The sequence below is a fragment of the Trichomycterus rosablanca genome, chromosome 11 (genome assembly GCF_030014385.1).
Source record: "Trichomycterus rosablanca isolate fTriRos1 chromosome 11, fTriRos1.hap1, whole genome shotgun sequence".
Classification (NCBI taxonomy): Eukaryota; Metazoa; Chordata; class Actinopteri; order Siluriformes; family Trichomycteridae; genus Trichomycterus; species Trichomycterus rosablanca.
Window position 1 is genome coordinate 32902866 of NC_085998.1, and position 27509 is coordinate 32930374.

General features: G+C 37.2%; 3 protein-coding genes across 3 annotated transcripts; 1 reads left to right on the forward strand and 2 right to left on the reverse strand.

Moving 5' to 3' along the window:
• Positions 1–840: 840 nt before the first annotated feature.
• Positions 841–11509, reverse strand: si:dkey-103i16.6 (uncharacterized protein LOC557125 homolog). Its single transcript, XM_063004756.1, has 8 exons — positions 11409–11509; positions 4967–5162; positions 4367–4534; positions 3689–3921; positions 3237–3337; positions 2962–3123; positions 2153–2365; positions 841–2071 (listed from the first exon to the last, which is right to left on the reverse strand). The coding sequence occupies exons 2-8, from the start codon at positions 5152–5154 to the stop codon at positions 1943–1945; spliced, it is 1194 nt and encodes a 397-aa protein (XP_062860826.1). The 5' UTR covers positions 5155–5162; positions 11409–11509; the 3' UTR covers positions 841–1942.
• Positions 11510–14268: 2759 nt separating this feature from the next.
• On the forward strand, positions 14269–20036 carry tmem263 (transmembrane protein 263). The gene is made up of 3 exons (XM_063004757.1): positions 14269–14479; positions 17207–17277; positions 18637–20036. The coding sequence occupies exons 2-3, from the start codon at positions 17214–17216 to the stop codon at positions 18933–18935; spliced, it is 363 nt and encodes a 120-aa protein (XP_062860827.1). The 5' UTR covers positions 14269–14479; positions 17207–17213; the 3' UTR covers positions 18936–20036.
• Positions 20037–22878: 2842 nt separating this feature from the next.
• si:ch73-62b13.1 (Carbohydrate sulfotransferase 1-like) lies at positions 22879–24649 on the reverse strand. The gene is made up of 2 exons (XM_063004350.1): positions 24508–24649; positions 22879–23966 (listed from the first exon to the last, which is right to left on the reverse strand). The coding sequence occupies exons 1-2, from the start codon at positions 24641–24643 to the stop codon at positions 22879–22881; spliced, it is 1224 nt and encodes a 407-aa protein (XP_062860420.1). The 5' UTR covers positions 24644–24649.
• Between the last annotated feature and the right edge of the window lie 2860 nt (positions 24650–27509).

Consider the following 27509-nt stretch of genomic DNA (forward strand, 5'->3'; position numbering starts at 1 on the left):
CTAATAATAGTCTTTGTCATGAGGATGTCAATCCAGCTTATTCTTGGTCGAAGTCGTCTTAACACGGTCACACATAAATGTTATGTGAGTGCCTCATTACATGCCCAAAGTGATGTTACTTGTGGGACTTAATTTGGTTCAGTAGCTTCTTTTCAGTTCTGGCTATGTTGTAAATTGCTCAGTGGTCATCTTTCTCAAAGACATTTTCAACAGCTTTCTTGTGCACTTGTTCTCGAAAGCCTGAATGCATCTTTCGTCTATATGTGACTACTGGCCAGACCAAGGCTTTCATCAACTGTTGCTGGTGCTAATTGATTCCTTTTTCACATCCTTGTCAAACCATCACTGCCATATATGGGTTGTAATTCTTTTAACAAATTTTTATACAGGCATACTGACTTTTCAATCAAATTCTAATTTTCTTATAATGTTCAGACATACACTGATGAGCCACAACAGTACGAGTGGGCAAATATTCCACTTTCAAAACTGTAAGAACTGGTAAATGATTAAAAGTGTAATTAATAAGAAATGTGATTTATTACAGTGGTAAACATGCCCGCCAAACTAGAGTAAAAGCATCGGGAAATCTTTGATTAATCCATTTTAAACCTCTCAAAAACTACAATCACTTATTGTTTTAATACATTTCACAAAACTTTTTAGGAAATGGTTTGTATTCATGATTATTATAGAGCTAAATATTCAGTTGCAAATCTGAAACTACATGAGAAAAATTCACCTTGTGCCAATTTGACCATAATCAACATTTAAACATTAAAGTATAAAAAAAACAACTTAGTGGCAGGAAGATTTCCACAAAATAAACGGACAACAAGCTTCTTGTTAAATATTTTTAATCTCAACAAAAAAATACAATATAAAAAACAGAAACAAGACACCTACCCAACAGCAGCATTTTGGTCATTAAAACACAGACATGAGTAAAATATGTTTACTTTCTAATTGTTTAAATTCAAACCTCAAAAATGCATCATCTATTAGAACGACACATTATTTCCTACTTCAATTCAGCATCCTTAAACAAGGACCTGATTAAAAAAAATTTCCCTTAAACATACAGAACAGTACAAAACATGAAATCAAGCGTTCAGACATTAAGACTTCTTGTATAAGTATGCTGCAATGTAAACTGGTCAAATTAAACCTAGAACAAATGTGCAAAATGTAAAAACTGCTTTCTGACTGACTGGCCATTTTCATACTGACAGTGCTGTTGACTACTCAGCCTGACAATGCACAAACTTAAATTCACACATTTGTACACACAGCAGCAGGATATTGGTTCTTTGTTGCCAAGCGCAGACATTCATTAGAGTTTTGGAGGGAGGCCTCAGCTCGGAGTCCACAGTGCCTGTGAAAACACACAGCGGGACACTACACACTCAGGAGGTCACGCCTCCCATGCTAGTTTAGCACGGTCATCTCAGAGCTGGGCCTGTGAGATGCTTTACTGAGTACCTTCAGACCCACAAATTTCTGTGGCATACCTGTTGTACTGTTTACACAGGCCATCCTAACTTCTGTTTAGGATCTTAATGATCTGGAGCCTAAAACGTCAAGGTGGATGGATAGATCATAAGCCTAAGCCATTATGAAGCCTGAAAACCCAAACACTATGTGGTTGCCAGAAGGCTGAATTGACTTGACAGCACTTAATAATATTTATGAAAAATTGTGTAGTTAAACATTAACAAATATTATCTATATAATTAATACACAATAACATACAATATTAAAATGATCAGTAATAAGGAGGTGCTATTATTTGTCATCTCTTAAGACAGATGTACATACACATATGAGCTACTTAAAAAAATAAAAAAGACAATCAGCACCACCCAGTATCAAAATGATAAGTGGAGTTCTGCTATGAACTGCAGAACTCTGATATAGAGGTTACTTAACAGTAGTTACTCGATTACTCTGTGCTCATGCTGTCAGTTTCGGAGGTGTCACTTTCTTCACTGGTGCTACATGAGTAGGATTTGTGCTGGACAGGCGGCTGTTCACTACATGAGGACGGAGTGGATATTACCATAGGGATGCTCTGCAAATTCAACAATAAAAATAAAAGTTAAAGGCATGCTCTATGTTTGGAATTAGACCACATTTGTACACAATGACATACCATTTTCTCATGGCTCTGCATCAGGTCTTGAATCTCAGTGTGCCACCCCAGGATCTCTGCAAATCTTTTGACTGAGTCCACCAGGTCTCCCAGCTCCATGTAGTCTCCTCTTCTCAATGGTTTATGCTGAAATGGCCCCACTCCATGACGGTTAAGCAGCAGACGGGGAACTGTGGACTTTACTGTGTTTACCAGGCTGGCAAAGGGCTCGATCTGCCAATGAACAAGAAGCTAACTTTAATCTAGCCATGTGGAAAAAAAAACTGGTCTGAACTGCTGGATCTGTATCCACTGGTTATGTTTTTTATTTAATCTACTAACATGTTTAATACTGTTAATACGTGAGGTTGATCAGCATGACTCAAATCACCTATGCAAACTTAAGAGTTTATTTAGCATCTTCAATGACCGCTTTCTTCTGGTCAGTTTGTGTGGGTCCAGTCTACGCAGATACAATGAGCACATAATTGGAATTTACCTGGGACATTCTCTATTGCTGCATCTCACACATTCACATATTTACTCACTTATATGAAGCAAGCAATTAAGAGTAGCCAAGTAGTAGCATGTTTTTGGAAGGTGAAAAAAATGGTAACAACATGCCAAACCACTGTTCAGTTCCTAGTAAAGTGCAGCACCCACAATCCATGCTGTGCCAGTATGGAAACACAGTACACCAACAAGCTTGAGTCTGGCTGCAGATTATATCAGATTATATCTGAAATCACTCAGAAGCAAAAATCCTGGATCTGAACATCTCTGGAAATAATTATTTCTAGTTAACCCGAGACATTTCTTACTATTCTGACCTGTAAAGAAGTTCCCATGATGATTAGCAGGTCTGCATTAGGAAAATCCACCTCATGTTGAAAATATTTTTCTGGTAAATCTTCTCCAAAAAATACAACATTCGGCTTGACCGTGGCAGAACAAAATGAGCAGGTTGGGACATTATCACTCATAATGGCTTCCTGAAATTAAAAATGTACATGACAAATGAGTTTCAGCAAACTCATTAGAATTATTTTAGGATGAATTATTCAAGAAAAATGAAGGATTTGTAGTAGGAATTGTTGATTCCCACCTTGGCTTCCTCTGCTGGAAATGGTGTGTAGCACAGGTGACAGGCAGCAGTGGCAAAACTTCCATGAGCCTCTACAAGTTTTTCATCTGGAATACCACACACTGAAAAAGAGAGAAAAGCTTAAACCTACTGATTTAGCTTTTATCAACACTAAATACCACCCTGGATGAAACCAAAACCTTTAAGTACCACTTGGTTCTCTCTTTGCTGGTCTAAGTAAATCCTAAATGCACAAGAATTGCACTGCATCATCTAATAGGGATTTTTGATGCTTGCTAACACTAGCAGTATTGTCTTGTCACTATAAAAAGTTGCACAAAAACAACTTTTTTTTGTGCATCTGACCAAATAACAAGAAATACATAAAATGGATTAAAACATGTATGCATTTATTGACACAGTAATTTAGAGCACATCAATGTTAAATGTGGCTGTAAGACAGTTAAACTTACTCTTCTCCAGTCCATCGATGTTCTGAGTGTATATGCGGAGCAGCAGATCTTTCTGGTGCAGCATGCGGATAAAGTAATGGATGTAATTAGGACGATGGCAGCCAGGATACAGCTCCTTGGCCAGTGAGAAGAAGGGACGAGGGTCTTCAGAGAAGTAGTCGATGTTGAAGACGGCTTCTGGGTAGGGAACGTTGTACTTTTCCAGGTTTGCATACAGACCCGTGCCTGGTGTCCTGGGTGAAAAATATAACTGAATAAATGAAAGCTAATGATTAAGTGCTTGAATGAATTAAGTTACAGTGGTTGCTCTTGACGAGTGGTTGCGATCAGACATGGAGTAAGCTGTGACCCACTTTGATTTTTATTAAATTTACATACAGTTTGGACACCACTTGATAAATACCACTTTTTATTATTCTTATTTATTTAAAAATAAGTTAATATTTTCTGAGGAGAACAGGCTGTGATGGACTGGCGCACTGTCTGGCGTGTGTAACTGCATTGCGCTTAGTGATTGCAGAAGCCTGACCAGGATAAAGAGGTGGTAAAACATGAAATGAAAAAAAAAAAAAAACTTCACGCATTCGATTGCACATAGTTTGATTAATGTAACTTTACAACTTTTCACTTAAACTGCAAACACAAAAATTTGTACTGGATGTGAAGTGAAAGTCTCACCTGAAATCTGGTATGCCACTTGCTGTGCTGATGCCAGCCCCAGCCACCACTACCACATTACGTATGCGCCCCAGCTTTATCAGCCGCCCCACTGTTTCGAGCGCTCCTCGTGAGCGCCCTAATGAGCTCCTGCTGACATTATTACCAGCTTTGGATGGCCTTCCTTTCCTAGGATGCACAACATTGCAAAGTGATTACACTGACTGTTTAAAGTACAAACCCTACACCAAAAATGTTGGGACAGAAGAAAAAATAAATAAATAAAAAGGAAATAATGATTTGCATATCAGAACAAAGAGGAGATATTTGCTGTTTTAACTAATCAACTGTTGGTTTTTTTTGTATTTGTATGTACTCTGTTAATTCAATGCGGTATATTTATCTGGATTTTCTGTATCTTTTATTAAATGTTATGAACTGTAGATAGTGAAATTCTAAAATTTTGCTTTTAACAACAACCTGTTAAATACAGCTTACAAATCCTTGTTTTCTGTATCTAAATTTCACTTACTGTGCCAACTTTCTTGCAATTGGGGTTGTACCTTGAAAAGGATGACATGTTTAGAATTTGTCAGAGAGAGAATTAATACAGTGTCTCACCTTGATGAGGAGGCCTGCTGTTCACTGACCCTCATGTGGCTGAGGTCATTAAGAAGGCCAGATTCTGAAGGTTTGTTTTGCTGGGAGAAGGCTGAATCCGATTCTTGAGAGACAATGGAGCTGCAGGTCCCTCTGTTAAAACCAGGCTGGCTGCTCCGTCTCTCCCTGCTTAACCTTGCTTTACTCATGCCTGCGCCTGTGAAACAGAACTTCATCAGCAACAGACATGTAGCAGGTACTGCTGGGTTTGTTTGTTAGGATTTTAACATCATGTTTTACACTTTAGTTACAGTCATGACAGTTACTCATTACACAAGATTCATCAGTTCACAAGGTTATATCGAACACAGTCTTGGACAATTTTGTGTCTCCAATTCACCTCATTTGCACGTCTTTGGACTACGGGAGAAAACCAGAGCTCCCAGAGCAAACCCACACGGACATGGGGAGAACATGCTAACACCACAGAAAGGACCCGGCCCGCCCCACCTGGGGATCGAACCCAGGACCTTCTTGCTGTGAGGCGACAGTGCTACCCACTTAGCCACCGTGCCATCCATACTGCTGGGTAATATACATTTACACTTGTTTACCTGTTCATTCATGTAATTATCCAGTCAGTCAGTCAATACACACGGGCCAATAACTTCCAAGTCATTTCAAATTGGTTTTAATAAACAATAATGACAATTAGCGTAATGTACTTAATTGGTACTTTAAATACAGTGGGATGCCTTCAGAATGTGTTAAAATGGTAAACCTCGGAGCATGATTTTAAATCCGATATCTTTGCAGCAATTGTGAGGTGCAATTACGTGACCTCGATCTTAAAGAAGCCACCAATTAGTTAGTAACAATACTTCAGTTTATTCATATTCAAGTTATATTTGGCTGTTTATTCCTCCCTTTATTCGGGCAACAGTTTGTGTACTATCCCAGATCCAGAAGCTTCTTTGGGCCTATATTTAAACGGCAGTTAAACGAAAATCACTGTGCAGACCCTTTGTCTCGCCCCTCTTTGGTGGCTGAAAAGCTTCAGTGTTTTAAAAGTGTCACCGCACTAACAAAAGCTAATGGTTGTAATATATTTAGGGTTCGGCAGCTATGCTAATACAACCCACAGCTGTGGCAGCTTTACTGCGCCGAAAAGGAAAAAGGGAGGGATGATTTAAAAGAAAGATGGGGGAGTTGGTGTCCAGGATTGACTGTGTGTCAACAAACCCAGCTGGAACAGAATGGAGGAAGCCCCGGCAAAGGCCCCTTGAAACCCAAAGGGAGGTAAAGTGAATAGTGATTAATGATTCCAAGGTAAATTTTAATAAAACGAGTAGATCCCCCTGACAGAAAAAATAAGCTGACCAAATATTATAATTTCATTTTTATATTAAATAAAAGAATGTATTTAGATATACTTTACAATTCATTTTCATTGTTCTTAGTTTATAACCAGGTTTTAAGTAACTTGTTGCCTTGTAGACACATCACCTACACCACCATGCCGTGCAACGCAAGAGATATAAAATATAACCTATTTTCTAAAGGATAATTGATTTTGCAGCAAAGTGAGCAATGACCTCTCACATCTGTGTGCAAGAAATTCTGCCCACTGTTTTTGAAGAACTGCTACATTAAACACATTTCTAGAATAGTTGCATGAATGAACTGATTTCAGGTCTCACCACAGAACCTCTACTAAATTTAAGTGGGGAATTTAACCAAGTCTCAGGATGTCAATGATTAACTGATAACAAAAATGTCACTTAAATTTATTTCAAACAGCTGATTCTTGATTTCAATTAAGAGTAAAACTACATTCTGTAAACAGCAATAATGCCCATTTGAAACAGACCCCGACTGTCAGTGTGCATTTGGAGTTTCTAACCTGATTCTAACCTAATTCTAAGGTTAAACATATAGAGAGATTAAATAAAACAAGTCATTCGAGCAGGATCCTTGTTCAGTTTTAGAAGGGAAAACGAACACAAGTTGGCAGAGGTTATATGATGTATTGCAGAGCTGGTTTTAAACCACAATTTAAAGGCAGAGATAAGTGCTATTAAAACAAGCGATGAATCATGGTATTCAAGTGTAATAAGGCAGCCCTTTTACTAAAGAGCTTTATCACAGGCTGGAAAGGCACCATAATCACATTCACAGGAACAATGAACACTATCTGACTGAGGTGATAAACCCATCTACTATAGGCAGATAGAAAGCTGCTGAACAAATCTGTCAAAATTCTCTGAGCTATAAAGTCATTCTTACAAAAAAAGCTGATTAAACCTCATTTTGGTCCGTCAAGCATTTTAAATGCATCTAGACTTAGTCTGTGTGAGATTTAAGTCAATCTCCATTACTTTAATGCCATTTCTGGGGTGCTATTAAAAACTACAGGAGGCCAGCTTTTGTCTCCTGTCCACCCATAGAGACACTGCTGAGCAGGACCAATATATCACAGCAGAGCTTAATGTGACTCCACACTGAGTAGTTTCAAGTAGAACTCCACTAAACTGGAGCACAAAAAATGAACACTGGCATTAAATATGATACATGAGAAATTTAATGAGATGCATTTAAGAATAATTAGTTTTAGTGAGGATCAAAACATTTGCTGCAGGTGCAAGTAATGCAAACCTATTAATAGACATTCTTAGGCTGATCATTCATAAATACATGAAATTAGGGAATGTGTTAAACACTATCAAACAAAAATGCCCAATCATTCATTAATTGCAGATCTGATAGAGATAATACGGTAAAAACTAAATAACACTACAGTAACAGGAAATACAGCTTGATTTTCATCTTCTACTAAGCTAGCCAGCATGAAGCCTGCGATGGAAACAGAACTGTCTGATTAAGAGGACTTTAATAACACAGGCACATGGAGGGTTTTCTTTTTAAAGAAAGCATCAACACCCAGCCAGCAGTGTGACTAAACCATGGTGAGAAGAAGAGCAACATGCAGGCAGGGAGGGAATAAACTGCCAGTCATTCAGGGTTATAAACTGAGAAAAGACTTAGTGAAGTCATAAACCGACAACAAGCATGACATAACCTAGACATAACCCATGTCAAATCTGACTTTCAAACAGGGCATGTCTTATATAATCTTACATTATATGTTATAATATGTTGTCATAATTATGACACTGTGCATGTGTGCCTATGACCAGTTATCGCAAAGGCCCAGAAAAACCAATTGAATTTGATAATCTAATCCACTTCACCTCAGAAACCACTGACAAACACATTACTGTCAGTAATAATCATAAATACAATTCAGTGTGTCAGTTGATGGGATAGATGCAGTAGGTTTTACATATATGGCTATATTGTAGCTATCAACATTATATGTTACTGGCACAAACAAAAACAACACCATTGTAATACAATGATCATTTATCACTTAGAAATGGAACAAAAAAAAATCCTACTCTGAAATGTAGTTTGCACCAGCATTTCTCAACCTTTTTTCTTACACCTCCAGCAAGGATGACAAAAGGCATTGTCTGGTATAATAAGGTATCTTCTGGGTCTTCTTCAGCAGGATTTGCATCAACAACTGAATCAAAATAGATTGTATCCCATCCTTCATACCAGTCTAATGACTTTTGCAAGGGCAGATCAAATATTTGTCCATTCTCAAAACCCAACATAGGTTAAAGGTAGTATATATAGATGTGACATCACACAAGCTCTCCTGTATATCAATAGCCTATTGATGTTGCACTAATTTTATACTCTTCTCAATAAAATGCAACAGGACCCCATCCGGGGTTCACTGAGGCCCCCTAGTGGGCCCTGGTCCCCTGGTTGAAAACCACTGTATGCCATGTAAACAGTTTCTCTGTGGTGTCTGCTGCCCCCTATACAAGTTATCGCCTCAAAGCTGCAGTCACCATGGTGATGAATTTCAGCCCACAAGGTCTCCTCCTCTCTGTGTCCTGCATTTACCAATGACATGTCACTTAGGGTCAGCTCTTTGTTCCATACTAATATGATACAATGCAACTCATTTGGGCTTAATATACTGTTTGTTCAGGGTGTGTGTGTGTGGTTCTTCAGAAGAAAGCAAGCAAGTGGGCAACACATGCAATACATTGGATTAAATCAAATTAGAGCTGCATGATTCAGATAACATCATATACGTTACACACTAAGATGCCTATACGCTTATGTAATATATCAAAACAAAACTGGGGAACATGTGATGCACCATGATTTAGGCCTGTCACAATTATAAAATAGGACCGGATGATTATCATTAAATCCTTTTTATTAACAATTTTATTTTCCTTCCTATTGACAAAGTGCCAGGTTTTTCTCCCCTAATCTAGTCGGGTCCAATTACCCTGATTGCATCCTCTTTACTGATTCGACCCTTCACCGCCGACTGAGGACGCCTCTCAACTGACATACGCCCCCTCCGGCACGTACAGTCAGAACAGACTGCATTTTTCACCTGCACGAGTCGAGTTCATACTTGACAGGCACTGTGTATGGAGGGCCACACCCCCATCAGCATTATTCCTCAGCCCTGTGCAGGCGCCATCAGTCAGTCAGCAGGGGCCACAGTTGCACCAGTTATGAGGACCTATGATCCGACTTTTTACCCCAACCCTATAAACAACAGCCAATCGTTGTTCATGCTGCCGCCCAGCCCAGTCGGAAAGGCAGAGCTGAGATTCGATACAATGTATTCGAAACCCCAACTCTGGTGCACTAGCGTACTTTACCGCTGCGCCACCTGAGCAGCTATGCAAACCGATCTTTACATTTGTAGCACTACACATTTTTCAACATTGTGTCAGTTCAACTTAAGAGTAAATAAGGAATAATATAGGTTTCACCAACCTTAATTTACTCCAATTATAATTAAACAGGTACTTGGGCTTTAAACGAACGCCCCACATTTCACATTCTTTCAGGTTTAAATATTATAAAAGACTGCTATCTAGTGGTGGGCGTGGAAAAACTAAACACTATGGGGACACTAAACGTGTGTGTGTGTGTGTGTGTGTGTGTGAACGTTGAATCTGGTATTTTGCATGTTCTCTTTATCTCAAAATAATCTCAAGAATGAAAAGATCACCACCATATTTCTGGGACAGAATTATTTATGATCCAATAGTTTTAGTTCCAGTGTTGCATGGTAACAATCATGTATGGCTTATCATGTAAAGATTTAGCAAAAATGCAGCTTGATAATCAAAACTAAGATTTTCCTATACTTTTTAAAAACAATTATTAGGAGAAGACCATTTCAATAAACTGAATTTTAAAGAATAGTTGTATGTGTTACAAAGCATTATAATACTGAACAATATCTGGTGTTAAAGATTTTTTTCATAATGAATGAATGCCTTCATTTGTCATATATACATATACAGGTGTACAGTACAATGAAATTCTCTTCAGCACATCACAGCTCGTTGAAAGCCGGCGCCCCGGAGCAGAGAGGGTTAGGGGCCTTGCTCAAGGGCCCAACAGTAGCTGAATGCCAGAGCCAGGATTTGAACTCTCAGCCTTTCGATTGATAGCCCAAAGCTCTACACTTTAGGCTACCACTGTCCCAATCTAATGTGTCGGACAGTGATTTACAGATTGTAGAAAATGCAAAAGTTGATGGTCATCTAAAATATGAGACGAATCAGAATTAAGACTAAAATGAGAAGAATTTAAAATGGATTGGAAATGTAAACGTTTAGGAATCATAGCAATTTAACTGTGATTCATTTGTTCTGAACTGAGTTCATTCGTTCAAAAAGTGTTCAGCCTGCTAACTGTGTAGAACATGCTATTCCAAGACCTTGAACATTCCTAGTTTAACCACTGGAAGTATTTTCTAGAAGTTCCAAACTTATGGAGCAGCAGCGGATCTGCCTGGCCTTGAGAGATGCTTGATTAAGATGGACTGGCGACCTCTCTGGGGTGTTTCCTACTTTTCGCCCAATGAATCAGACCCACCGCGACCTTGACTAGGATAAAGCGGTAGTTAAACAGCCAATAACTGCATGAATGAATGATGCTTGATTTGGACTGAGTGGAGGTGGAGATCTCTACACACCAGAGCTCAGTGACAGTGGACTTGAAGATACACCAACAGTGCACATGCGCAAGTTCAAGAAAACATGAGCTGCTGTTTTAACCCAAACAAAAGGAGGAAAAACTACTTAATGCACTTGGATTATTTAAATCATGAACGACGTAACTGTTATGCATTAAAATAATTAAAAAATGTCATTGTGGAGTCTATTTATATTAACTCTTATACTATTTTGTATTTGAATACTGATTGTGACTGTAAAATTTTAGCTACTGCCATCCTGCCTGCGTCCACACAGACAATACTGCAATGTATTATTTTTCAGGCCCATCAATCTATATAAACATCTTAAAGTGAACATATGAAAGCAGTAAGATATTGTGTCAAACTTACCTATTTATGATGGTTAGATTGCACTGTTGAGAAGATGAGTTAAAGAGCAGCTCAGTATCAGTCTCCTCCTGCCTGTTCTATCAGTCACTACAGAGCTGCATTACAGAATCAGTGCTGCAGCACAGCAGTAATGAAAGTTTACACTCATGTGTTGTTCTGTACTGAACCTCAGACAAAACAAACCGATGGGAAATAGCGTCACTGTGCGCGGGAACAAAAGGCGCTTGGGTTTAAATAATTCATCAGTGAGCTGAGAGAGATATTATAACGCCCTCCACAGGCCCGCCACCAGAACTTCAGCCCAGCAGAAATGAGACCAGGGTGAGCTCTGGACAAAAGAAAGGAAATCCTACATGTCAAATGAGTCCAGGTATTACAGCCAAACCCCATTGTCTACTGGTGTACAAGATCATTTATATAAATTAAATTATAAGCTTCTAGCTATTTGTCTCAGCATGATTGTCCACCAAAGTGAGGTGCATAAAGACAAGCGGTATGCTGTTGAGAAATTCCAGTGCGTAGGCCAAAGTCTTGATCTCAGTCCCACTAAACACCTTTGGGATGAACTTAAAGCCTTCTTATCCAATAATAGTGCCTGACCTGACAAATTTATGTTAAATATCAGTTTTATGCGCTCACATTTTGTATTGTTAAAGTAAATTTGTAGGAATTTGTTTTCCTGAGAGGAAGGGCTGCAAGAATGCACAACCACAAGCTCTTTTCTCACAAGGTGGGAAGGATAATGTGTGTCTCTACCCTTGTCATTCAGAGCTACACTTGTCTTAATAGCTGGTTTCACATCAAGCATTTAGCCTGCCTGGTACTAAAACAATAGGCTGAAATATTGCTCATCTTGCATTTCCTTTCTTTGTGTCACATACAGATCATCATAATAACGATCATTTGCTTTAGCTTTAGGACAGACATTTGCTTTAAGATAGGTAAAGAGTTAAACGATAAAAAGTTACATTTATAGTGTTCAATGTTTCATTCAGTTCCGACAACAGTAGAAAAGAAAAGGAGCATGCCAAGGAATGGGTCATCAAGCACTTTTCTACCTAATGGTTTTAGAAACTAGACTCAAATACATCATGACTGTTATAACCTATTTAAAAAAATATGTGTAACAACCTGTTCTAACATTTCAGATGGAAAAGCCATTGTTGAGATTAGTTTGGTTTCTTTAAGAGAAGCTTCTAACAGCTTGCTTGAAATCCTAGGGACTATGAGGGACTTTCATGGTTTATCATGTATAGATAAATGAGTGTGATTTATGTATAAATGTGATTGGTTTAGAGTAGAAAAGTCATCACCTTATCATGCTTGACGTTTGTTTGTTGTTTGTTTGTTGTAAAATACACCTGTATATTATTTAACCCTATAATTACTTCATACCCCAAGACTTAGGAAGTGTGTAAGAATTAACAATGACTAAATTATGCTTGAAAATCAAGAAAACATTCCTTTGTATTCCTTTGGGGAAAAGCTTATAACTTTGTATAACATCTAAGCATGTGGGTAATGTGTTTATACAGGGAAGCCTATGTTTACATAAGTCACATCTTTAACACACTAGCACCTCCCAGGGCGTCCTAACACATTCTTTTGGTTTCATTGTCTTCTGTTCTAATGTAAAGTGTCTATTTGACATACAAACCCCATTTTCAAAAGAGTTGGGACACTTTCTAAAAAATACAATAAAAACTGAAATATGTAATGTGTTAATTTACTTCAATCTTTATTTACTAGACAAAAAGACAAAAAAGATTTCTTGATGATCTTTATACTTTTTATTTGTTAGAAGTTTGTTTTAATTAATTCTGTTTTTACCTTCCTAGTATCTGCTTACTTATTATAATTTTTATTAATCCAAATGTACTGTAGGTCACCCAAGAATGATGGGTTCCTGTTGAGTCTGGTTTCTCTCACAGTAATATTGAGGGAGTGTTACCCTGCCACTGTTGCCCTTGGCTTGCTTTTTAAGGCTTTTTTGTCATAGAAACTGTAAAATTGTTTTGACACAATGCTTATTGTAAAAAGCACTATACAAATACATTTTAAGTGAATTATGCTGTTTCATATGTTTTTCATCTATCACACCGATAACTGAAAAAAGACCACAACACGGATTTTATTTATTTATTTATTTATTAGGATTTTAATGTCATGTTTTACACACTTTGGTTCAATGTAAAACACAGTCATGGACAATTTTGTATCTCCAATTCACCTGCATATCTTTAAGCTGTGGGAGGAAACCGGAGCTCCCAGAGGAAACCCACAAATCATGGGGAGAACATGCAAACTCCACACAGAAAGGACCCGGACCACCCCAACTGGGGGACCTTCTTGCCCACAACACTGATTACTTTTTTGGAGGGTGAAACACAGTATTGAAACCAACATGCACCAGAGTCACTAAACACAACAAATGCTGGTGACTAGCAAAAACCTCAAAAAAAGTTAAACACAGTAGAGGCTCGTCGGTGACAACCAAAAACCATTATGCTGGTCATGTTGCTGTAAATTGGCACAGTTTAAATCAGCAAATCAGTTGGCAGAAATTCCAGCCAATGTCTGGATTTAGGTCTGTGCAGTTTTTCAGCAGAGAAGGTCCAACGTAATTCAGTGAGAATTCAGGTTAGAATTGTGAACATGATTATTGTATGCTGTTAAAGACTAACCTAACAATCAGGTACATAAATGCATAAAATGAATGTATTTTGAGTTTACTCAGCTGTAACAAATACAGCTAGTAAAAAGTAAAAGCACCCTGTGTTTGTGTACAAGTACACGTTTGAGGCTACAGTGAAACGTCACTTCCTGTGTAATGTGTCCACATTGGTAAAAAAGAGCAAAGTAGAAACGCCACGTCCACGTCATTAAAGTCTGAACTTGCCTCACTTTAGTTCTGATCGGCCATAAATATACATTATTCTCAGTGCTTTTTCACTTTTTAAACTCTTTTGCAACATCGTTTATATTAAAGTGGAAAGAGTTCGCGACGGAAAAGAAGTGATCAGAGAAGTTAAGCGAAGAGAAAAACAACTAGAGCTACAAAACCTGTAAACGTGAGTTCATCATGCAGCTAACTAGAACTACCACGTTAGAAAAGTTGTGTTTGTATGTGGGTAGATGAAATGAATACATATCGATCTTGTTTAACACTTGTCACAGTATCAGTTTTGTCTAATCGATTGATTGCTTTGCGTTGATCGATTTTTGTTGTTATCTTGTCATGCTGGCGCATTATGCAGAAACATTCACCTGGTGTTACACCTACTGTGTTCAGCTTTAGTTTTAGGTTATTTGGGTTTATAAAAGGCTTTATATACAGTAACTGTGTTGTTCTTGTAACTAGTTTGGTTAATTAAAAGTGCAGCCTTGAGCACTTTACCAGAAAAGATGCTTTTCTATCACACTGCTGTTTGTTATAAAACTATTTTAAGCTCACAGTGTTCTGTACAGTGTAGTGTTATTATCCAGTTCAATAAAACTGCGTCATAAGAACATAAAAGCTGTACAAGAATGTAATGACTTAGTATTAATGTCTTTTTTACAGATTGTATAGAATTCAAAGTAAAATATTGAAAAAATCAGCAACGTAACTTTGTAAAATTCATCAATATTCTTTCAAACATGTCTCAAAAGTTCTGTAACCTTGTACACGTCTATCTATATTTCTTCAAATATATTTAAATAGTTCAACATTTTCATATATTTAGAATTTAGTTTATTTTAATAATAAAGCACAGTTAGACAGTAGTTAAGTAAACCAGTTAGCCAGTTTACATTAGCCAACTGGCACACAAAGCTAAGCTCACCAATATGGCATAAATAAAGAATACAGCATAATTAGACTTTTATTTTTAGCTTTAATATATAATTATTTACTACAAGAAGTGTTTTCTGTAATCATGTGGAGCTTTACTGGCTGTAGTGGTTAGTGTGAGGTACGTTGCTGTCATTCATGCCTACGTGTAACTAAACTCACGCCTGGCACCTTCACCAGCTCTAATCTAATCTAAACACTAAACCGTAATTATTCTGGCTTTAAAGCCCGTTCAAACTTTTTAAAACACAGTGTATTTTAATAAAAAGTGCATCTAAACTGAAAAAAAGTATTTTTTTCATTAAGTTTGATTAATTATAAAGAGAGGTTGTTGTGTCGTGTGTCTCTATATAGAAAATGGACTTACCTAATACCTCTGACTAAATCTATTAAAGAGGAATCCAGTTTAATCCCTAAAACCACTTCATCATTTAACCCTGTGGCTAAACTGAAGACTGGCAGAGCCCTACTTTTAATTATTAAAAATATTAATCCAGCTGCTTCATCTTTACACTACTGTGTAATTGCAAAAGGGTGTGGAATTAGTAAAATGTCCAGACTGTACCATGACTTTAATATGGTAATGCAGAAACACAAAAACACTTGCACACAAGCTGTGTTTTTAACCAGTGTGCTATGTGTAAACACTCTATTGACATCTGTAGCTTTTGACCCTCATTATGATACATGACCAAATGTGCTGGAAAAAGACAGAAACTCTTGTTTTCACTGATCAGTAAAATTAATAAAAAACACCACAATAAAGAATAACTGTTTATAACCATGTGACCTTATGTTATATAAATATGAACATGGAAACTGTAACTAAAAACTGTTCTCCTTAATTACAATGTTCTGATTTTGACATTTGTTTATTTGATTCCCTGTCAACTCCCCCATATCATATCAAGTGTAGATTTTTGGGCATATTTTCAGGCTGTATTACAAGTTTTAATTTTTAATCTTTGGGATTTAGGACCCCTTAAGGGTAATGTTTTCTTGTTTTTGAGATTTAGTTCAATTTAATCTTTTTGCTTCACCTGAAGTGTTGCATTTTTAAAAGAAGACCAGGTTTCAAAACCAAATCAATTCAAATGCCCTGTTTCACCATATGCCACCTCCCCCCAAAATTGTGCATGGCAAGGCCTATTTTGTAACAACTGTGCATTTCACAGTCAGGGTTTTATTAAATTTTGGCCTGACAGTAGTTTTTTGCAGTACATGTGTTGTACTGCAAAATGGACAAGCATGGACAAGCCACAAACCGTCAGGTTGTTAAGTGGCAAAGACTCATTTTCAGGTTATGGTGTCTGGTGCAGACCAAAACAATTTGAACCACCTACTGTTGTCATAACTAAAGATGATTTGAATACAAGCAGTTGGGTGAATGCCAATGCATTGAACTTTTCTGTTTATGTGACTGCGTAATCGCAGACCAGAGTGCTAACTTCTGTTCACCCTATAATGTGCACAAGGCATCCGAACCGGACATTTGAGGAACGGAAAATGTTGATTTGTCCAATGAATCTTGTTGTAAAGAATAAACACCAGGATACACTCTAGGTTGATTCACATCACAACATACAGAATTTAAAGGACCTGCTGGTAAAGTCCTGGCAGCAGATACAACAGGACATTGCAGTGTCTTATGGAGTCCATGTCCTGACGACCTGACAGTTTATTAGATAAGTGGTTCTAATGTTTTGGCTCATTTGTATTGCAACACGTCGTGTTTTTACAGAAAACAGCTTAGTTTACAAAGTATAGTTTTCAAAGTTTTCAGAGTATACAGTAGTGTTTCAGCAGGAGCACAAACCTGACTGGTTTAAACTGGTTTGCCTTCTTCATTGTTTATGCATGCAGTATGCTCCAGCCTCTACCTCAGGTTCTTTAGGCTCATTCACATGCTGCTTAATGTTTATTTTTTAAACATTGTAATCTCACTGTTTTTATTTTTTCTTCACAGAGATACAATGAGTAAAGTAGACGAGCCACAGTATGATGTGCCTGCATACATGAATGATGAACCTCCAGCAGGTAAGACATTTTAAGATGTTTTCAGTTGTATTATGTTGGGTATGTTAAAGTAATAGCAGTATGATGAAGCTATTTTAACAAGTTCCAAAGTATCTGACACTTCCTCACTCTTCTCTGCAATTACACAGGACATAATGTTTATTTTAGGTAATGGTCACAGTTGTTAGAAAGAATCTTTTGAAAGGTATTCTCTGAACCTATAGACTGTCCTCTTTACAGTATTAAGGCTGCAGTCACTTGATAAGTTTGTAAACAGCCAAAAAAGAAAGTAGGTTAATAAAATCTTATGAATTCTGTAAATAAAGCAGCAAAGTGACACATCTGCACTAAAAGTAGCACAGCTACAAGGCAAGCAGTGATTTTTAAAATCCATAGGAAACAATGGCACGATCAGTGCAAAAGCAGTTTTGCCGCATATCATGCAACTGCAGCTTAAATCCCTTTGTTCATTTACATATAGTTTTAAATCAAATAGAATAAAGTACATTAGTATAACAATATGGACATATTTTCCTCTAATATAAACTAATATTACTGACTGGCAGGCTAGGCCTTCTTTTGTCACAAAAAAGTTTTCAGTATCCACTTTTCATACTGTTGGTCTCTACAAATTGGCTGTGCCAAACAGTTAACACAAAAATGCAAACGACTAAACAGTTACTTTAGAATGTTGACCAGACAGATAAGAACAAAAATAACCTTTCTGTTTGCAGTTGTTCTGTTTGCAGAATGTTTATAAAAAGAACACTGGCATGCCAAAAAAAAACACAGGTAAACAGGAGAGGAATTGAATTCTTATAAACAAAAATAGTCTAACAGAGTTGTGGTGCACTAACCAGACGTTTGGGTTTGTCTAGTTGGTGTACTTTGGATTTTAGTATTTTTAGGCCTGGGTTTGTTAGGTAGCTGACTAACACTAGGTAACTAGGTTCTGAAACACAAAGCACATTGGCCTGGTTGTGTGTGCATGTGTGTATGTGTGTATGTGTGTCTGTGTGTCTGTATGTGTGTGTGTGTGTGTGTGTGTGTGTGTGTGTGTGTGTGTGCACGTTTGAAATCACACAAATGTGACATTTACAAAGCTTTTAAAATTCAACTAATGAAGTGCTCTGAAGCAGCAAGTGAAAGTACAAGGGCACTTCAGGGGCCTATTAGATTTCAGCTGGGGCCAATGCCGCCTCTGGTACAGAGTCTTGTAAATGTATTTAATTATTGGCTTAATTTTTGTTCTTTGTTAAATTGGTTTTGCTTGGTTACAGCTTTAAATAAACTCTGAGCTGAATGTCTAAAGGAAATTAATAGGAGATTTAATTTAATTATACTGTAACTGATGATAATCATATGTAATATGTTCTACAGATACGAATAAGGACCACCCCCAGGCCCAGCCAGGCATGTTTTCCAGAGTGACCGGGGGTCTGTTCAGTGTCACCAAGGGAGCTGTCGGGGCCACCGTTGGTGGAGTAGCCTGGATTGGTGGAAAGAGCTTGGACCTAACAAAGACTGCTGTTACCTCTGTTGCCGCTGTTCCTGGGATGGGTGTAGGCTTGGTAAAAGGTGGCGTATCTGCTGTGGCCGGTGGAATAACTGCAGTCGGATCAGCAGTGGTTAGTAAAGTTCCTATTGGAGGGGGAAAGAAGAAGGACAAGTCTGATTGAATAGTCTGGAAGGAGAGTAATATAAGTGACTTAAGTGTACAACTCCTTGATGGGTTGATGGTTGGTTTCATATTCTGCTAAAAGATTTGCTAGGATCAGATCTGTCTGCTCGATCTGGATTATGAGATGGTGACTTCAACGTTTGAGGAGCTTTCCCCTGCTCTTTAAAGGAGGACGTTTGTTTCTGTGTGGTGGAACATGACAAGATGTAAAGGTTGTGATGCCACATTGATTTGATATGTAAAGTATTAGTTTTGAAGATTTGGATGTCTGGTGAGGGATTAGTGTAACATTGTCATGTTCTGCTAGAGCACATTACAGAGAGTTCTGTTTGTGGCAGGACATCCTAATAAATAATCTACATTTGTACCAAGGCTTATGCCCAGTAAATACCAGGCCAAGTGTTGGATTAAGTCACTTGGATGTTCCTCATTGTACTGCAGAAGAAATTGTGAAACTGTGCTGGGTTGATAGCAGAGCTGTATGTCTGTGTTTGATTTTGTTTGTGAGATGACTGTGTCTGGGGTTCAAGCAGAGCCATGCTGTCCTCTCACACAGATTTGCTCATTTTTCTTTTTCTGCCACCTGCAATACAGTATATTTCTACTATTTTCGTACAATGCAACAAACAACTACTTTTTCTTGTAAAAATCTAAATGCTGGTTTCTTGACTATAACAGAATTGCTATACTGTATTTGAATTTACACTAATGTCAGAAATAGCATGCGTGCCATTTCTTTCTGATCTTGCAGTGTAACAAAGCTGTTTGTGCTATTTTTTTTCTTTCAGTAGTGTTTTATTTCTCTAGCAAAATACTTTTTGTCTTGTTCATTTCATAAATTAAACTTTCGCATGGACCAATATTGAATGACATTTTGAGTAAATGAGCAGAGACAGTATTTGTTAAATGTCTACAGCCAAAGAATGCAAAAATGTAATGTTAAAACCTAAGTGCATTCACATTGCTCGTTTGTATACCAAAACAGTATATTTGTTGCTTTTTTAGATTTTACCTATATAGGTGTGTTCATTTTACATATATGTATCTATGTCTGTGCTTGCAAATATAATGTGAATTAAATAAAGAAGAAAGATTAAATATATTTTGGCCTTACTGGAATGTGTTGTTAATAATGGATGCCTTACATTGACTGTGCTTATCTGTACAAAGTTATCATGATCAGCAGGTGATGCTTGGGCAGCACTGCGTACGCTAACCCACTCACACTCAGGAGTCATATTCTTGGTGCCACTGGCTAGACCTGCACTCAACAGACACAACTGACTATGTCAAAGGGAGATCAGATGGGGTTTCAGATCTATGCTGCTGCAATACCAAATTCTTCTGTTTGGTCGTAGTGCCAACATAATTCCTGGAAGAATACTTGGGGAGTGGCATGGTCTTTAGCATGTGCTGAAATTCTAGTTTACATGTACTGGTTTAAAATCACTGTGCCTTGTCTTCACAAATGATAATCAAAAATGTAAAAAAATATTATATTTATATAGCTTTTTTATTACAAGCAGACATCAAATGTGTACAGTTGATGGCACAGTCAAATATTAAACATCTTTAGACAACTTTTTAGACATCTTTTACAATGTTCAGTAGGTTTACATTACTAAAAAACAGAACACTAAAGCAGTATTCTGGCTACACCAGTCATACACTGGGAGCGTAGACTGTTAATCATTATTACGAAAGTGCAGAATGTTATATTGAGGTAAAGAAAATTCAGCCTTATTGAGAAATGCAAAGTGCTGTATTAAGGTCAAGTAGCATTGAGAAATATTTATTAGGTCGTCATAACAGCACAAAGATACACCATATGACCAAAAGTATGTAGACATTAGACCATCAGCTTGTTGGAAATTCCATTTTAAAACAAGGGCATTAATGTCGCCGCCAACTTTGAAGCTAATATAGCCTCCCATCTTCTGGGAAAGCGTTTTAAAAAATTTTAAGTGTGTCTGTAGGAACTTGTGCTTCAGTTCAGATTCAGTTAAAAGAGCATTTCTAAGGTATAGCACTTACCTTGGGCGACAAGGCATGGTTTGCATAAAAACTAAGCCAAATCAAATATGCTGAAATAATTAACTGCTGTGGTGACCCCTAACACAAGCAGCCAAAAGAAATTATTTACTTATTTTTTAGTACTTTTGTATGAAAGGCAAAAAAGCAATAATTAATTAAAACCTAAGAATATTAGAGGTAAAAATGATAAAATTTACCACAAAAGTAATTTAAGAGCAAGTGTATTCACAAGCATTTGTATTTCATGAAATTTAATTTAATTTTGTGCCTGGACTAACCAAACGAGAGAAATATAACTTATAAAATATAGCCCCTCACTCAAAGCCCATATTATCAAACTGGAGCTCGCTCGTTTGGGACACATTATGAGAAGAACCGATTGCAGAGGACATTTGAACAGATCTCCTGTGGTGACATCCAGTATAAATAAAATTAATGAATGACCTGTTTGAAAGAGTTAAAAATAAAAGAGACATAGGACGGCCATCAACAAGATGAATGGAACAATAAACAAGTCATTTAGAAGCATGAGGACCCAAACAGAAGACAGAATGTTCTGGAGAAACACTATCTATACAGTCGCCAGGAGTCGAAATCGACTTCACAGCACTTACTGCACTAGAACTGTATAATTAATGTAGGGTATGTAGGTTGTTACGCGACCATTAAGTAACAAACAATATTTGCATCAATATAAATAATCAGATAACAATTTGAAATATTACAACATGCAAATACTCCTTCAGTCCAGCAGAGGTCGCCGATAGCACCGCTGAGATGCGTACCTGTGTATCCCAGCCGTCGTGGACACATTTAAGTTGATACTTTTTGGATGTTCACACACTTCATCTATTTCTGTTGCATTTCTTCGGCATTAATATACATCAATATATTATTTTACTAGTGTTTAATAAACTAATAATACAAAAGTATAAAAAAATGTTCACTTGTAATTGTACTACACTATTTTAATGATGTTTATTATTTAACATAGGTAGACCTGTATTTGTGCACTTTCTATCTCTCTATTGGATTTAGAAAAGGGGAATATAAAAGGTACAGCATTACAAAATAATGTTGTGTTGTTGGCGAATCAGTCATGGACCAGAATGACAGGTCTATCGTGTCTTCAATCAACACCAGCTGAGAAACCAACTGTTGTATATTGTGTCCATTTGAGTGCAATTCTAACAGTGAAGTGAAGGAGCAACAATACGAGATACCAGTACTCTTTTATACTCAAATGACTGAAGTTTCTTCTGAGTTTGCACAAATGCAACATGGCATTTTGAAGACCAGTGTTTCTAGGTGAGCAAAGTGTGCTAAATGATACAATTTGTGCTCAGAGATTTATACTGGAATTAAGAATGATATTGAAGTAAGAACAACTGGATTTGTGCTTAGAGTTTAGCAGTTTGAAGTCATGTTTTTTTTTTTTTAGAATTTCTACTTCATGGCCATACACCTCTAGACATTACTACACTATATGGTCAAAAGTATGTGGAAACTGAAGATCAAGAATGTATTATAAATATGTTAATTGTCCAACGTATTATAATAACTGCATGATTATTGTACAACATACTATTAATAAGAAATAGTTATACACATTACTGATGTTACGTAAAGCACTTAATAAAACCTTTTAAAATCATCATATTATTAGTAATATTAGATATGAAAGTAGAGTATTCAGCGTTACATACTTTGACATGTATTTTGTCCAATCCAGGTGTCTATTCTACTTTCCATAGGCTTTACACCCTCTGCAATAATTTAAATTAATTTGTTAGAAACTGATCAGAATTTTACAAATGTCCCACACTATTTTGTAGCTCAATACAGCTGATTTAGTTTTATATATTATAGTTTACACCATTCTACATATGTAAAGGCCACATGACTTTCTAAAAGGTTCTTGGTTCCAGTAAACTGTAGTTACTGTCCCTCAGTTGTGTCACAGACTGCACCATTTTGTAGCCTAACATGGACAATGTGGTGTTACATATTGTCTGCACTGTCTTAACAATGTCAAAGGCCAGTTTTTGTCTCCAGCTCTCTGTTGTGCTCTTGGCATCTCTGCTGGTAGAGTATAAATCATTCATCTGACCTGTGGCATTGGTGTTTTGAGATAACCATCTAAACACTTTATCATCAATATCAACATCTAGAAATTTGTAGATCTCCTTGGTTTTGGCTTCAGGATTAAGTGCTAGATCCTCATAGCGCACCAGTAGATAACGACCTTTTAACCAGGTTGGTTTCTGCAGACCAGTGTTTACAGATTGTTCTATATCTTGGCATGTTTTGTTGATATTTGACAAATCCAAATGATCTGGCTGCTGGTCTGTTGCATTCTGGCCCATATAAATATCATGAAATGCAGCTAGGCGTGACGCTAAGATGGCTCTGGGGTCTCTTACCAGCTGAATTACCCTGACATTTAATCGTGGGTCTTCAATTAAGATACGTAGGTCTTTAAGTAGGAAGATTCGCACCGTTTTGATGGCCACATGTCTATGGGCCTGACAAACCAGGGAGGCCAAGGTGAGGTTTAAGGTTGGACACTTTGCCCGACACCAGGTCTTTATTTGTTGTTCTGTCATATTATCTATAATGCCTGCATGACAGACAGGCTGTGAGCAGAGAGCACGGCTGGAGGTCTTGTGGAAGAATGAATCTGTCAGGTGTTCCTGTGGTTCTGGTTGAATGTAGTCTTCCATACTGTTAAGGTTACAAGTGTAAAGGTTGAAGAGAAGGTCTCTGTAGACCCCGTGCATGGCTGTTTGCAGGTCCTTGCTTGTGTTGCTGAATTTGTCTTGGGCATGGTAAAGAGGTTCAAATAAGTAGAAGATGTCTGGGTGTTGGTTAAAAAGTTGCCCAGCAAAGGAGGATCCGCTGCGAGTTTGTGAAAAAATATAGATGTGCCTCCGAGTAGGGGCAGTGGAATGCTTTGTGGTTTCAGAGTCATTGACTGAGGCTTTCATTGATTGATCTGGTAAAGAAAGGAGACAGTAAAGTTGTTAAGTACTGCTCTTGGAATATACACTGAATAGGAGGTTAACATTTTTCTTTCAAAAGTGTACAAAGTATTAAGTTATAGAAATAATTAAACAATGATGTACAGTACAGTACAGGCTTACACGAAAGCTTGGATACCACTTGACGAATTTCTAAGTAAAAATAAATGACTGTACTGTAATGTAATTGTGCTCTAAAATATGCAAAGTTGGACTTGAGATATGGTGTCTGACTAAAAACCTAGTGAGCTCTCTACATAGACAGCATTTTACGTCATCCTACGTGTGCTCCTGAGAAGAAGCCTTATATTCTTATATACCTTAAAATGCTGCCTACTAAGGTGCCTTATTTGGAAGCTATAAAATGAATGAATGACAAGGGAGCATCTGATGCTCACTAGGTTTTCAGACAGACCATATACCTCTCAAAAATCACTATAAATAACTGTAAATCCCTATCGTCGTGTTTCACAGGGTGTTATAAGTAATGTTACTGTCATTATTGCAGTGTCTCACCTTTCTCATTTAAACCCTGGGGGGTGTTGAAGTGCAGATAACATCCTGAGAAATGTTTCTGCACAAAATGAATGACTGTGTACTGCACCGTCAGGAGAAAACAAAACAATAGCAAGAGCTTCCATAAGCATTTCATGCTGCCCTGTTGCCTTTAGGATAAAAAAGACATTTTAATACACACAGCCTCCTTCTTACTGCTTACACCTGTACAACGTTTAAAAAATGTGGTATGTGATGTTCAGCTGTGTCTGTAGTATAACTTACTTTTGTACTTTTGATTTACCTGCTGATACTCTCACAAACCTCAGTTCCAAACTAGATGGGACAGTTAATATAATGCTAAGTAAACAGACAGGTGTATGTTAATTACAGCCAATTACAGTGCAAACAATCAAGGCTTAAGAACCTTGGCTCAGGGCCCCAACAGTGGCAACTTGGTGGTGGTGGGGCTTGTGATCTTTTGACTACTAGTCCAGTACCTTAACACTGAGCCACAGCACTTAAGCATATAGATAATATTAAATACATGGTTAGTTTACTGTATAGAAGAACGCATATCCCAGCTTTTTTGGAAGCCCGGGTCAAAGCACAGGGTCAGCCACTGTACGGCGCCCCTGGAGAAGACAGGGTCAAGGGCCTTGGACCCCACAGGATTCGGTCACACAATTATCCCAGTATTAAACGTCCCAATATAAAAAAGCATAATACTAAAAAGTAATTAATTCAGCTCATGTGGCTCAGCATTAAAGCACGCTAGCGCATTAGAGAGAACTCATCAGTTCGAAACTTGGCTCTGCCATCCGGCAGACTGGGCGGCTACACGAACAACGATTTGGCTGTTGTTCGTACAGGGTGGGAGCCAGAGTCGGGACCTCATAACTGATGCTATTACGACCTCTGCTGGCTGGTTGATGGCGCCTGCATGGTTGGGAAATAATGCGTTGATCAGGATGTGGCTCTCCGTACACAAAGCCGATCCACATATGACCTCACTTTGTTCAGGTGAAAAGATGCAGTCGGCTACTGCATTTGTGTCAGAGGGTGCATGTGTCAGTCTCACTCTCCTCAATCAGGAGTAGAGATCAGCATTGGTAGAGATAAAGCATAATGCCATTGGGAAAAAAGATAATTAACAGAAATCATACATACATACATTTTATGGCCATATAAGTAAAAGTATATTAAATGTTGCTTGCAAAATGCATGTTTGTCTGAATTTTTTTCCCTCGATTTCCCTCCTGTTATTTTTTTGCAGCCAGTGTTATTGACAGACGAATCTGATGGCATGGATAAAAAGGAAGGGGTGGGGGGTAAACAATAAAAGCGGATCTGACCCGGAAACCCCAGGTCGTCATACCGATAGGCCGTTAGTCATATTGCGTGTAAGCTATGTTGCCATGTGTCTGAACCCCCCCTTTTTGTATTACTTTTGGTGTACTGTACTTGGAAGTCCAACAGGTAAGATTTAAATGTCAATGCACACTAGGTAACCCATTCATATGAAGTTGCCCTCTACAACTGCTAGGTTATGGATTAATTAGCTAAAATTATTTGGAATTTAGGACAGTTTAAAATATCTTTTTTTTAAATTAAAACTACAGCCTCAAATCAGAAAAAATGAGACAGTATGGAAAATGCATATGACAAGATCATAGCCACAGCTCAATAAAAAAAAAAAAAATCATAGTCATAGATTATAGCTGAGGTCAGATTACATGCGTACAAAGAAGATAAACTTAGGTAAATATAAAACTGGAAGCCGGTGGGCAGGCACAAATCAATTCCAGGGTCATCAAGGAACAGGATCAAGAAACATGAAACAAGAGATGACTTGCAGGGTAATATGCTACAATAATTTAATAGAGGCAAGGAAATTAAAAAAAATATTATTACTATAAATAAATAATTACTTTAAATAAATTAAATATGCAATATATTTATTCAATAGAAAAAAACGTATTATTATTATGTACAGTTTACAGTTTATTACATATTTATTTTAATTTTTTTGTTATCAAGTATGTAACTCTAATTTTTAACTCTTTTTTAATCTGGAAGAAATTTCTCTGCATGAAAATTAACATGCAATGTTGCCAATTTCTTTAAAATAGTTTATTTAGATTTTAATGTTTCTGGTTCTTAGTGATTTGCTCTCTATCATTATTTATGTATTGTACATTTTTATTGTACATTACATAAATAATTGTATATTTTTTTATTAATACATATTACATTAATAATAAATTATTTGCTTGTATTGAATTTATTCAAAATTGGTTTCCTAATTGGTAATAAATTGCAAAATTTTGAATTAAAATCAGACAGGTCCAATAATAAGCACATCTGAATGTAGTACATTTAAGGTATTTTTTAAAATGCATAAACAGAATATTAGCGTAAACACAATTACACTTAAATAAATAATAATTAAAAATAATAAGATAAAAGACTCCGGACCTGAGCGTGTGTTCCAGTCTAATAGATTCTTTGCTCGATACAGATTTCGAGTCCATTTAAGTCCTAGTCCGACATTATTAGTATTACCAGCTATTCGCTGATATCAAGGAATATTTTGCTTTTGAAGTTCTAGCTTTGCATCGGACTTGACCACATTAAGAAGGCGGCGTCCTGCCTAAAACTTTACTGACCAATCAGAATCAAAGACGCTGCTGCGCGCTTATCCACGTCCACTCAGTAAATTCATATTCATACACAGGATACTTTATGTGTGGAGTTTGCATGTTCTCCCTGTGTCTGCGTGGGTTTCCTCAAGAAGCTCCGGTTTCCTCCCACAGTCGAAAGACGTGCAAGTGAAGTGAATTGGAGATACAAAATTGTCCATGACTGTGTTTGACATTAAACTTGTGATGAATCTTGTGTAATGAGTAACTACCGTTTCTGTCATGAATGTAACCAAAGAGTGTAAAACATGACGTTAAAATCCTAATAAATAAATTACAAATATTTAAATATTTAATGTAGAGTTTTGAGATCCTCAGTCT

What these genes read in the sequence shown, in the direction of transcription:
- si:dkey-103i16.6 (XM_063004756.1), bottom strand. Translation starts at nt 5,154, where the DNA reads ATGAGTAAAGCAAGGTTAAGCAGGGAGAGACGGAGCAGCCAGCCTGGT. An exon ending in AGTGGCATACCAGATTTCAG is followed by an intron (nt 3,922 to 4,366) that starts GTGAGACTTTCA and finishes TTTTTCACCCAG; the next exon opens with GACACCAGGCACGGGTCTGT. An exon ending in TTCCAGCAGAGGAAGCCAAG is followed by an intron (nt 3,124 to 3,236) that starts GTGGGAATCAAC and finishes TTTTAATTTCAG; the next exon opens with GAAGCCATTATGAGTGATAA.
- tmem263 (XM_063004757.1), top strand. Translation starts at nt 17,214, where the DNA reads ATGAGTAAAGTAGACGAGCCACAGTATGATGTGCCTGCATACATGAAT. An exon ending in GAATGATGAACCTCCAGCAG is followed by an intron (nt 17,278 to 18,636) that starts GTAAGACATTTT and finishes TATGTTCTACAG; the next exon opens with ATACGAATAAGGACCACCCC.
- si:ch73-62b13.1 (XM_063004350.1), bottom strand. Translation starts at nt 24,643, where the DNA reads ATGAAATGCTTATGGAAGCTCTTGCTATTGTTTTGTTTTCTCCTGACG. An exon ending in CCAGGGTTTAAATGAGAAAG is followed by an intron (nt 23,967 to 24,507) that starts GTGAGACACTGC and finishes TTTCTTTACCAG; the next exon opens with ATCAATCAATGAAAGCCTCA.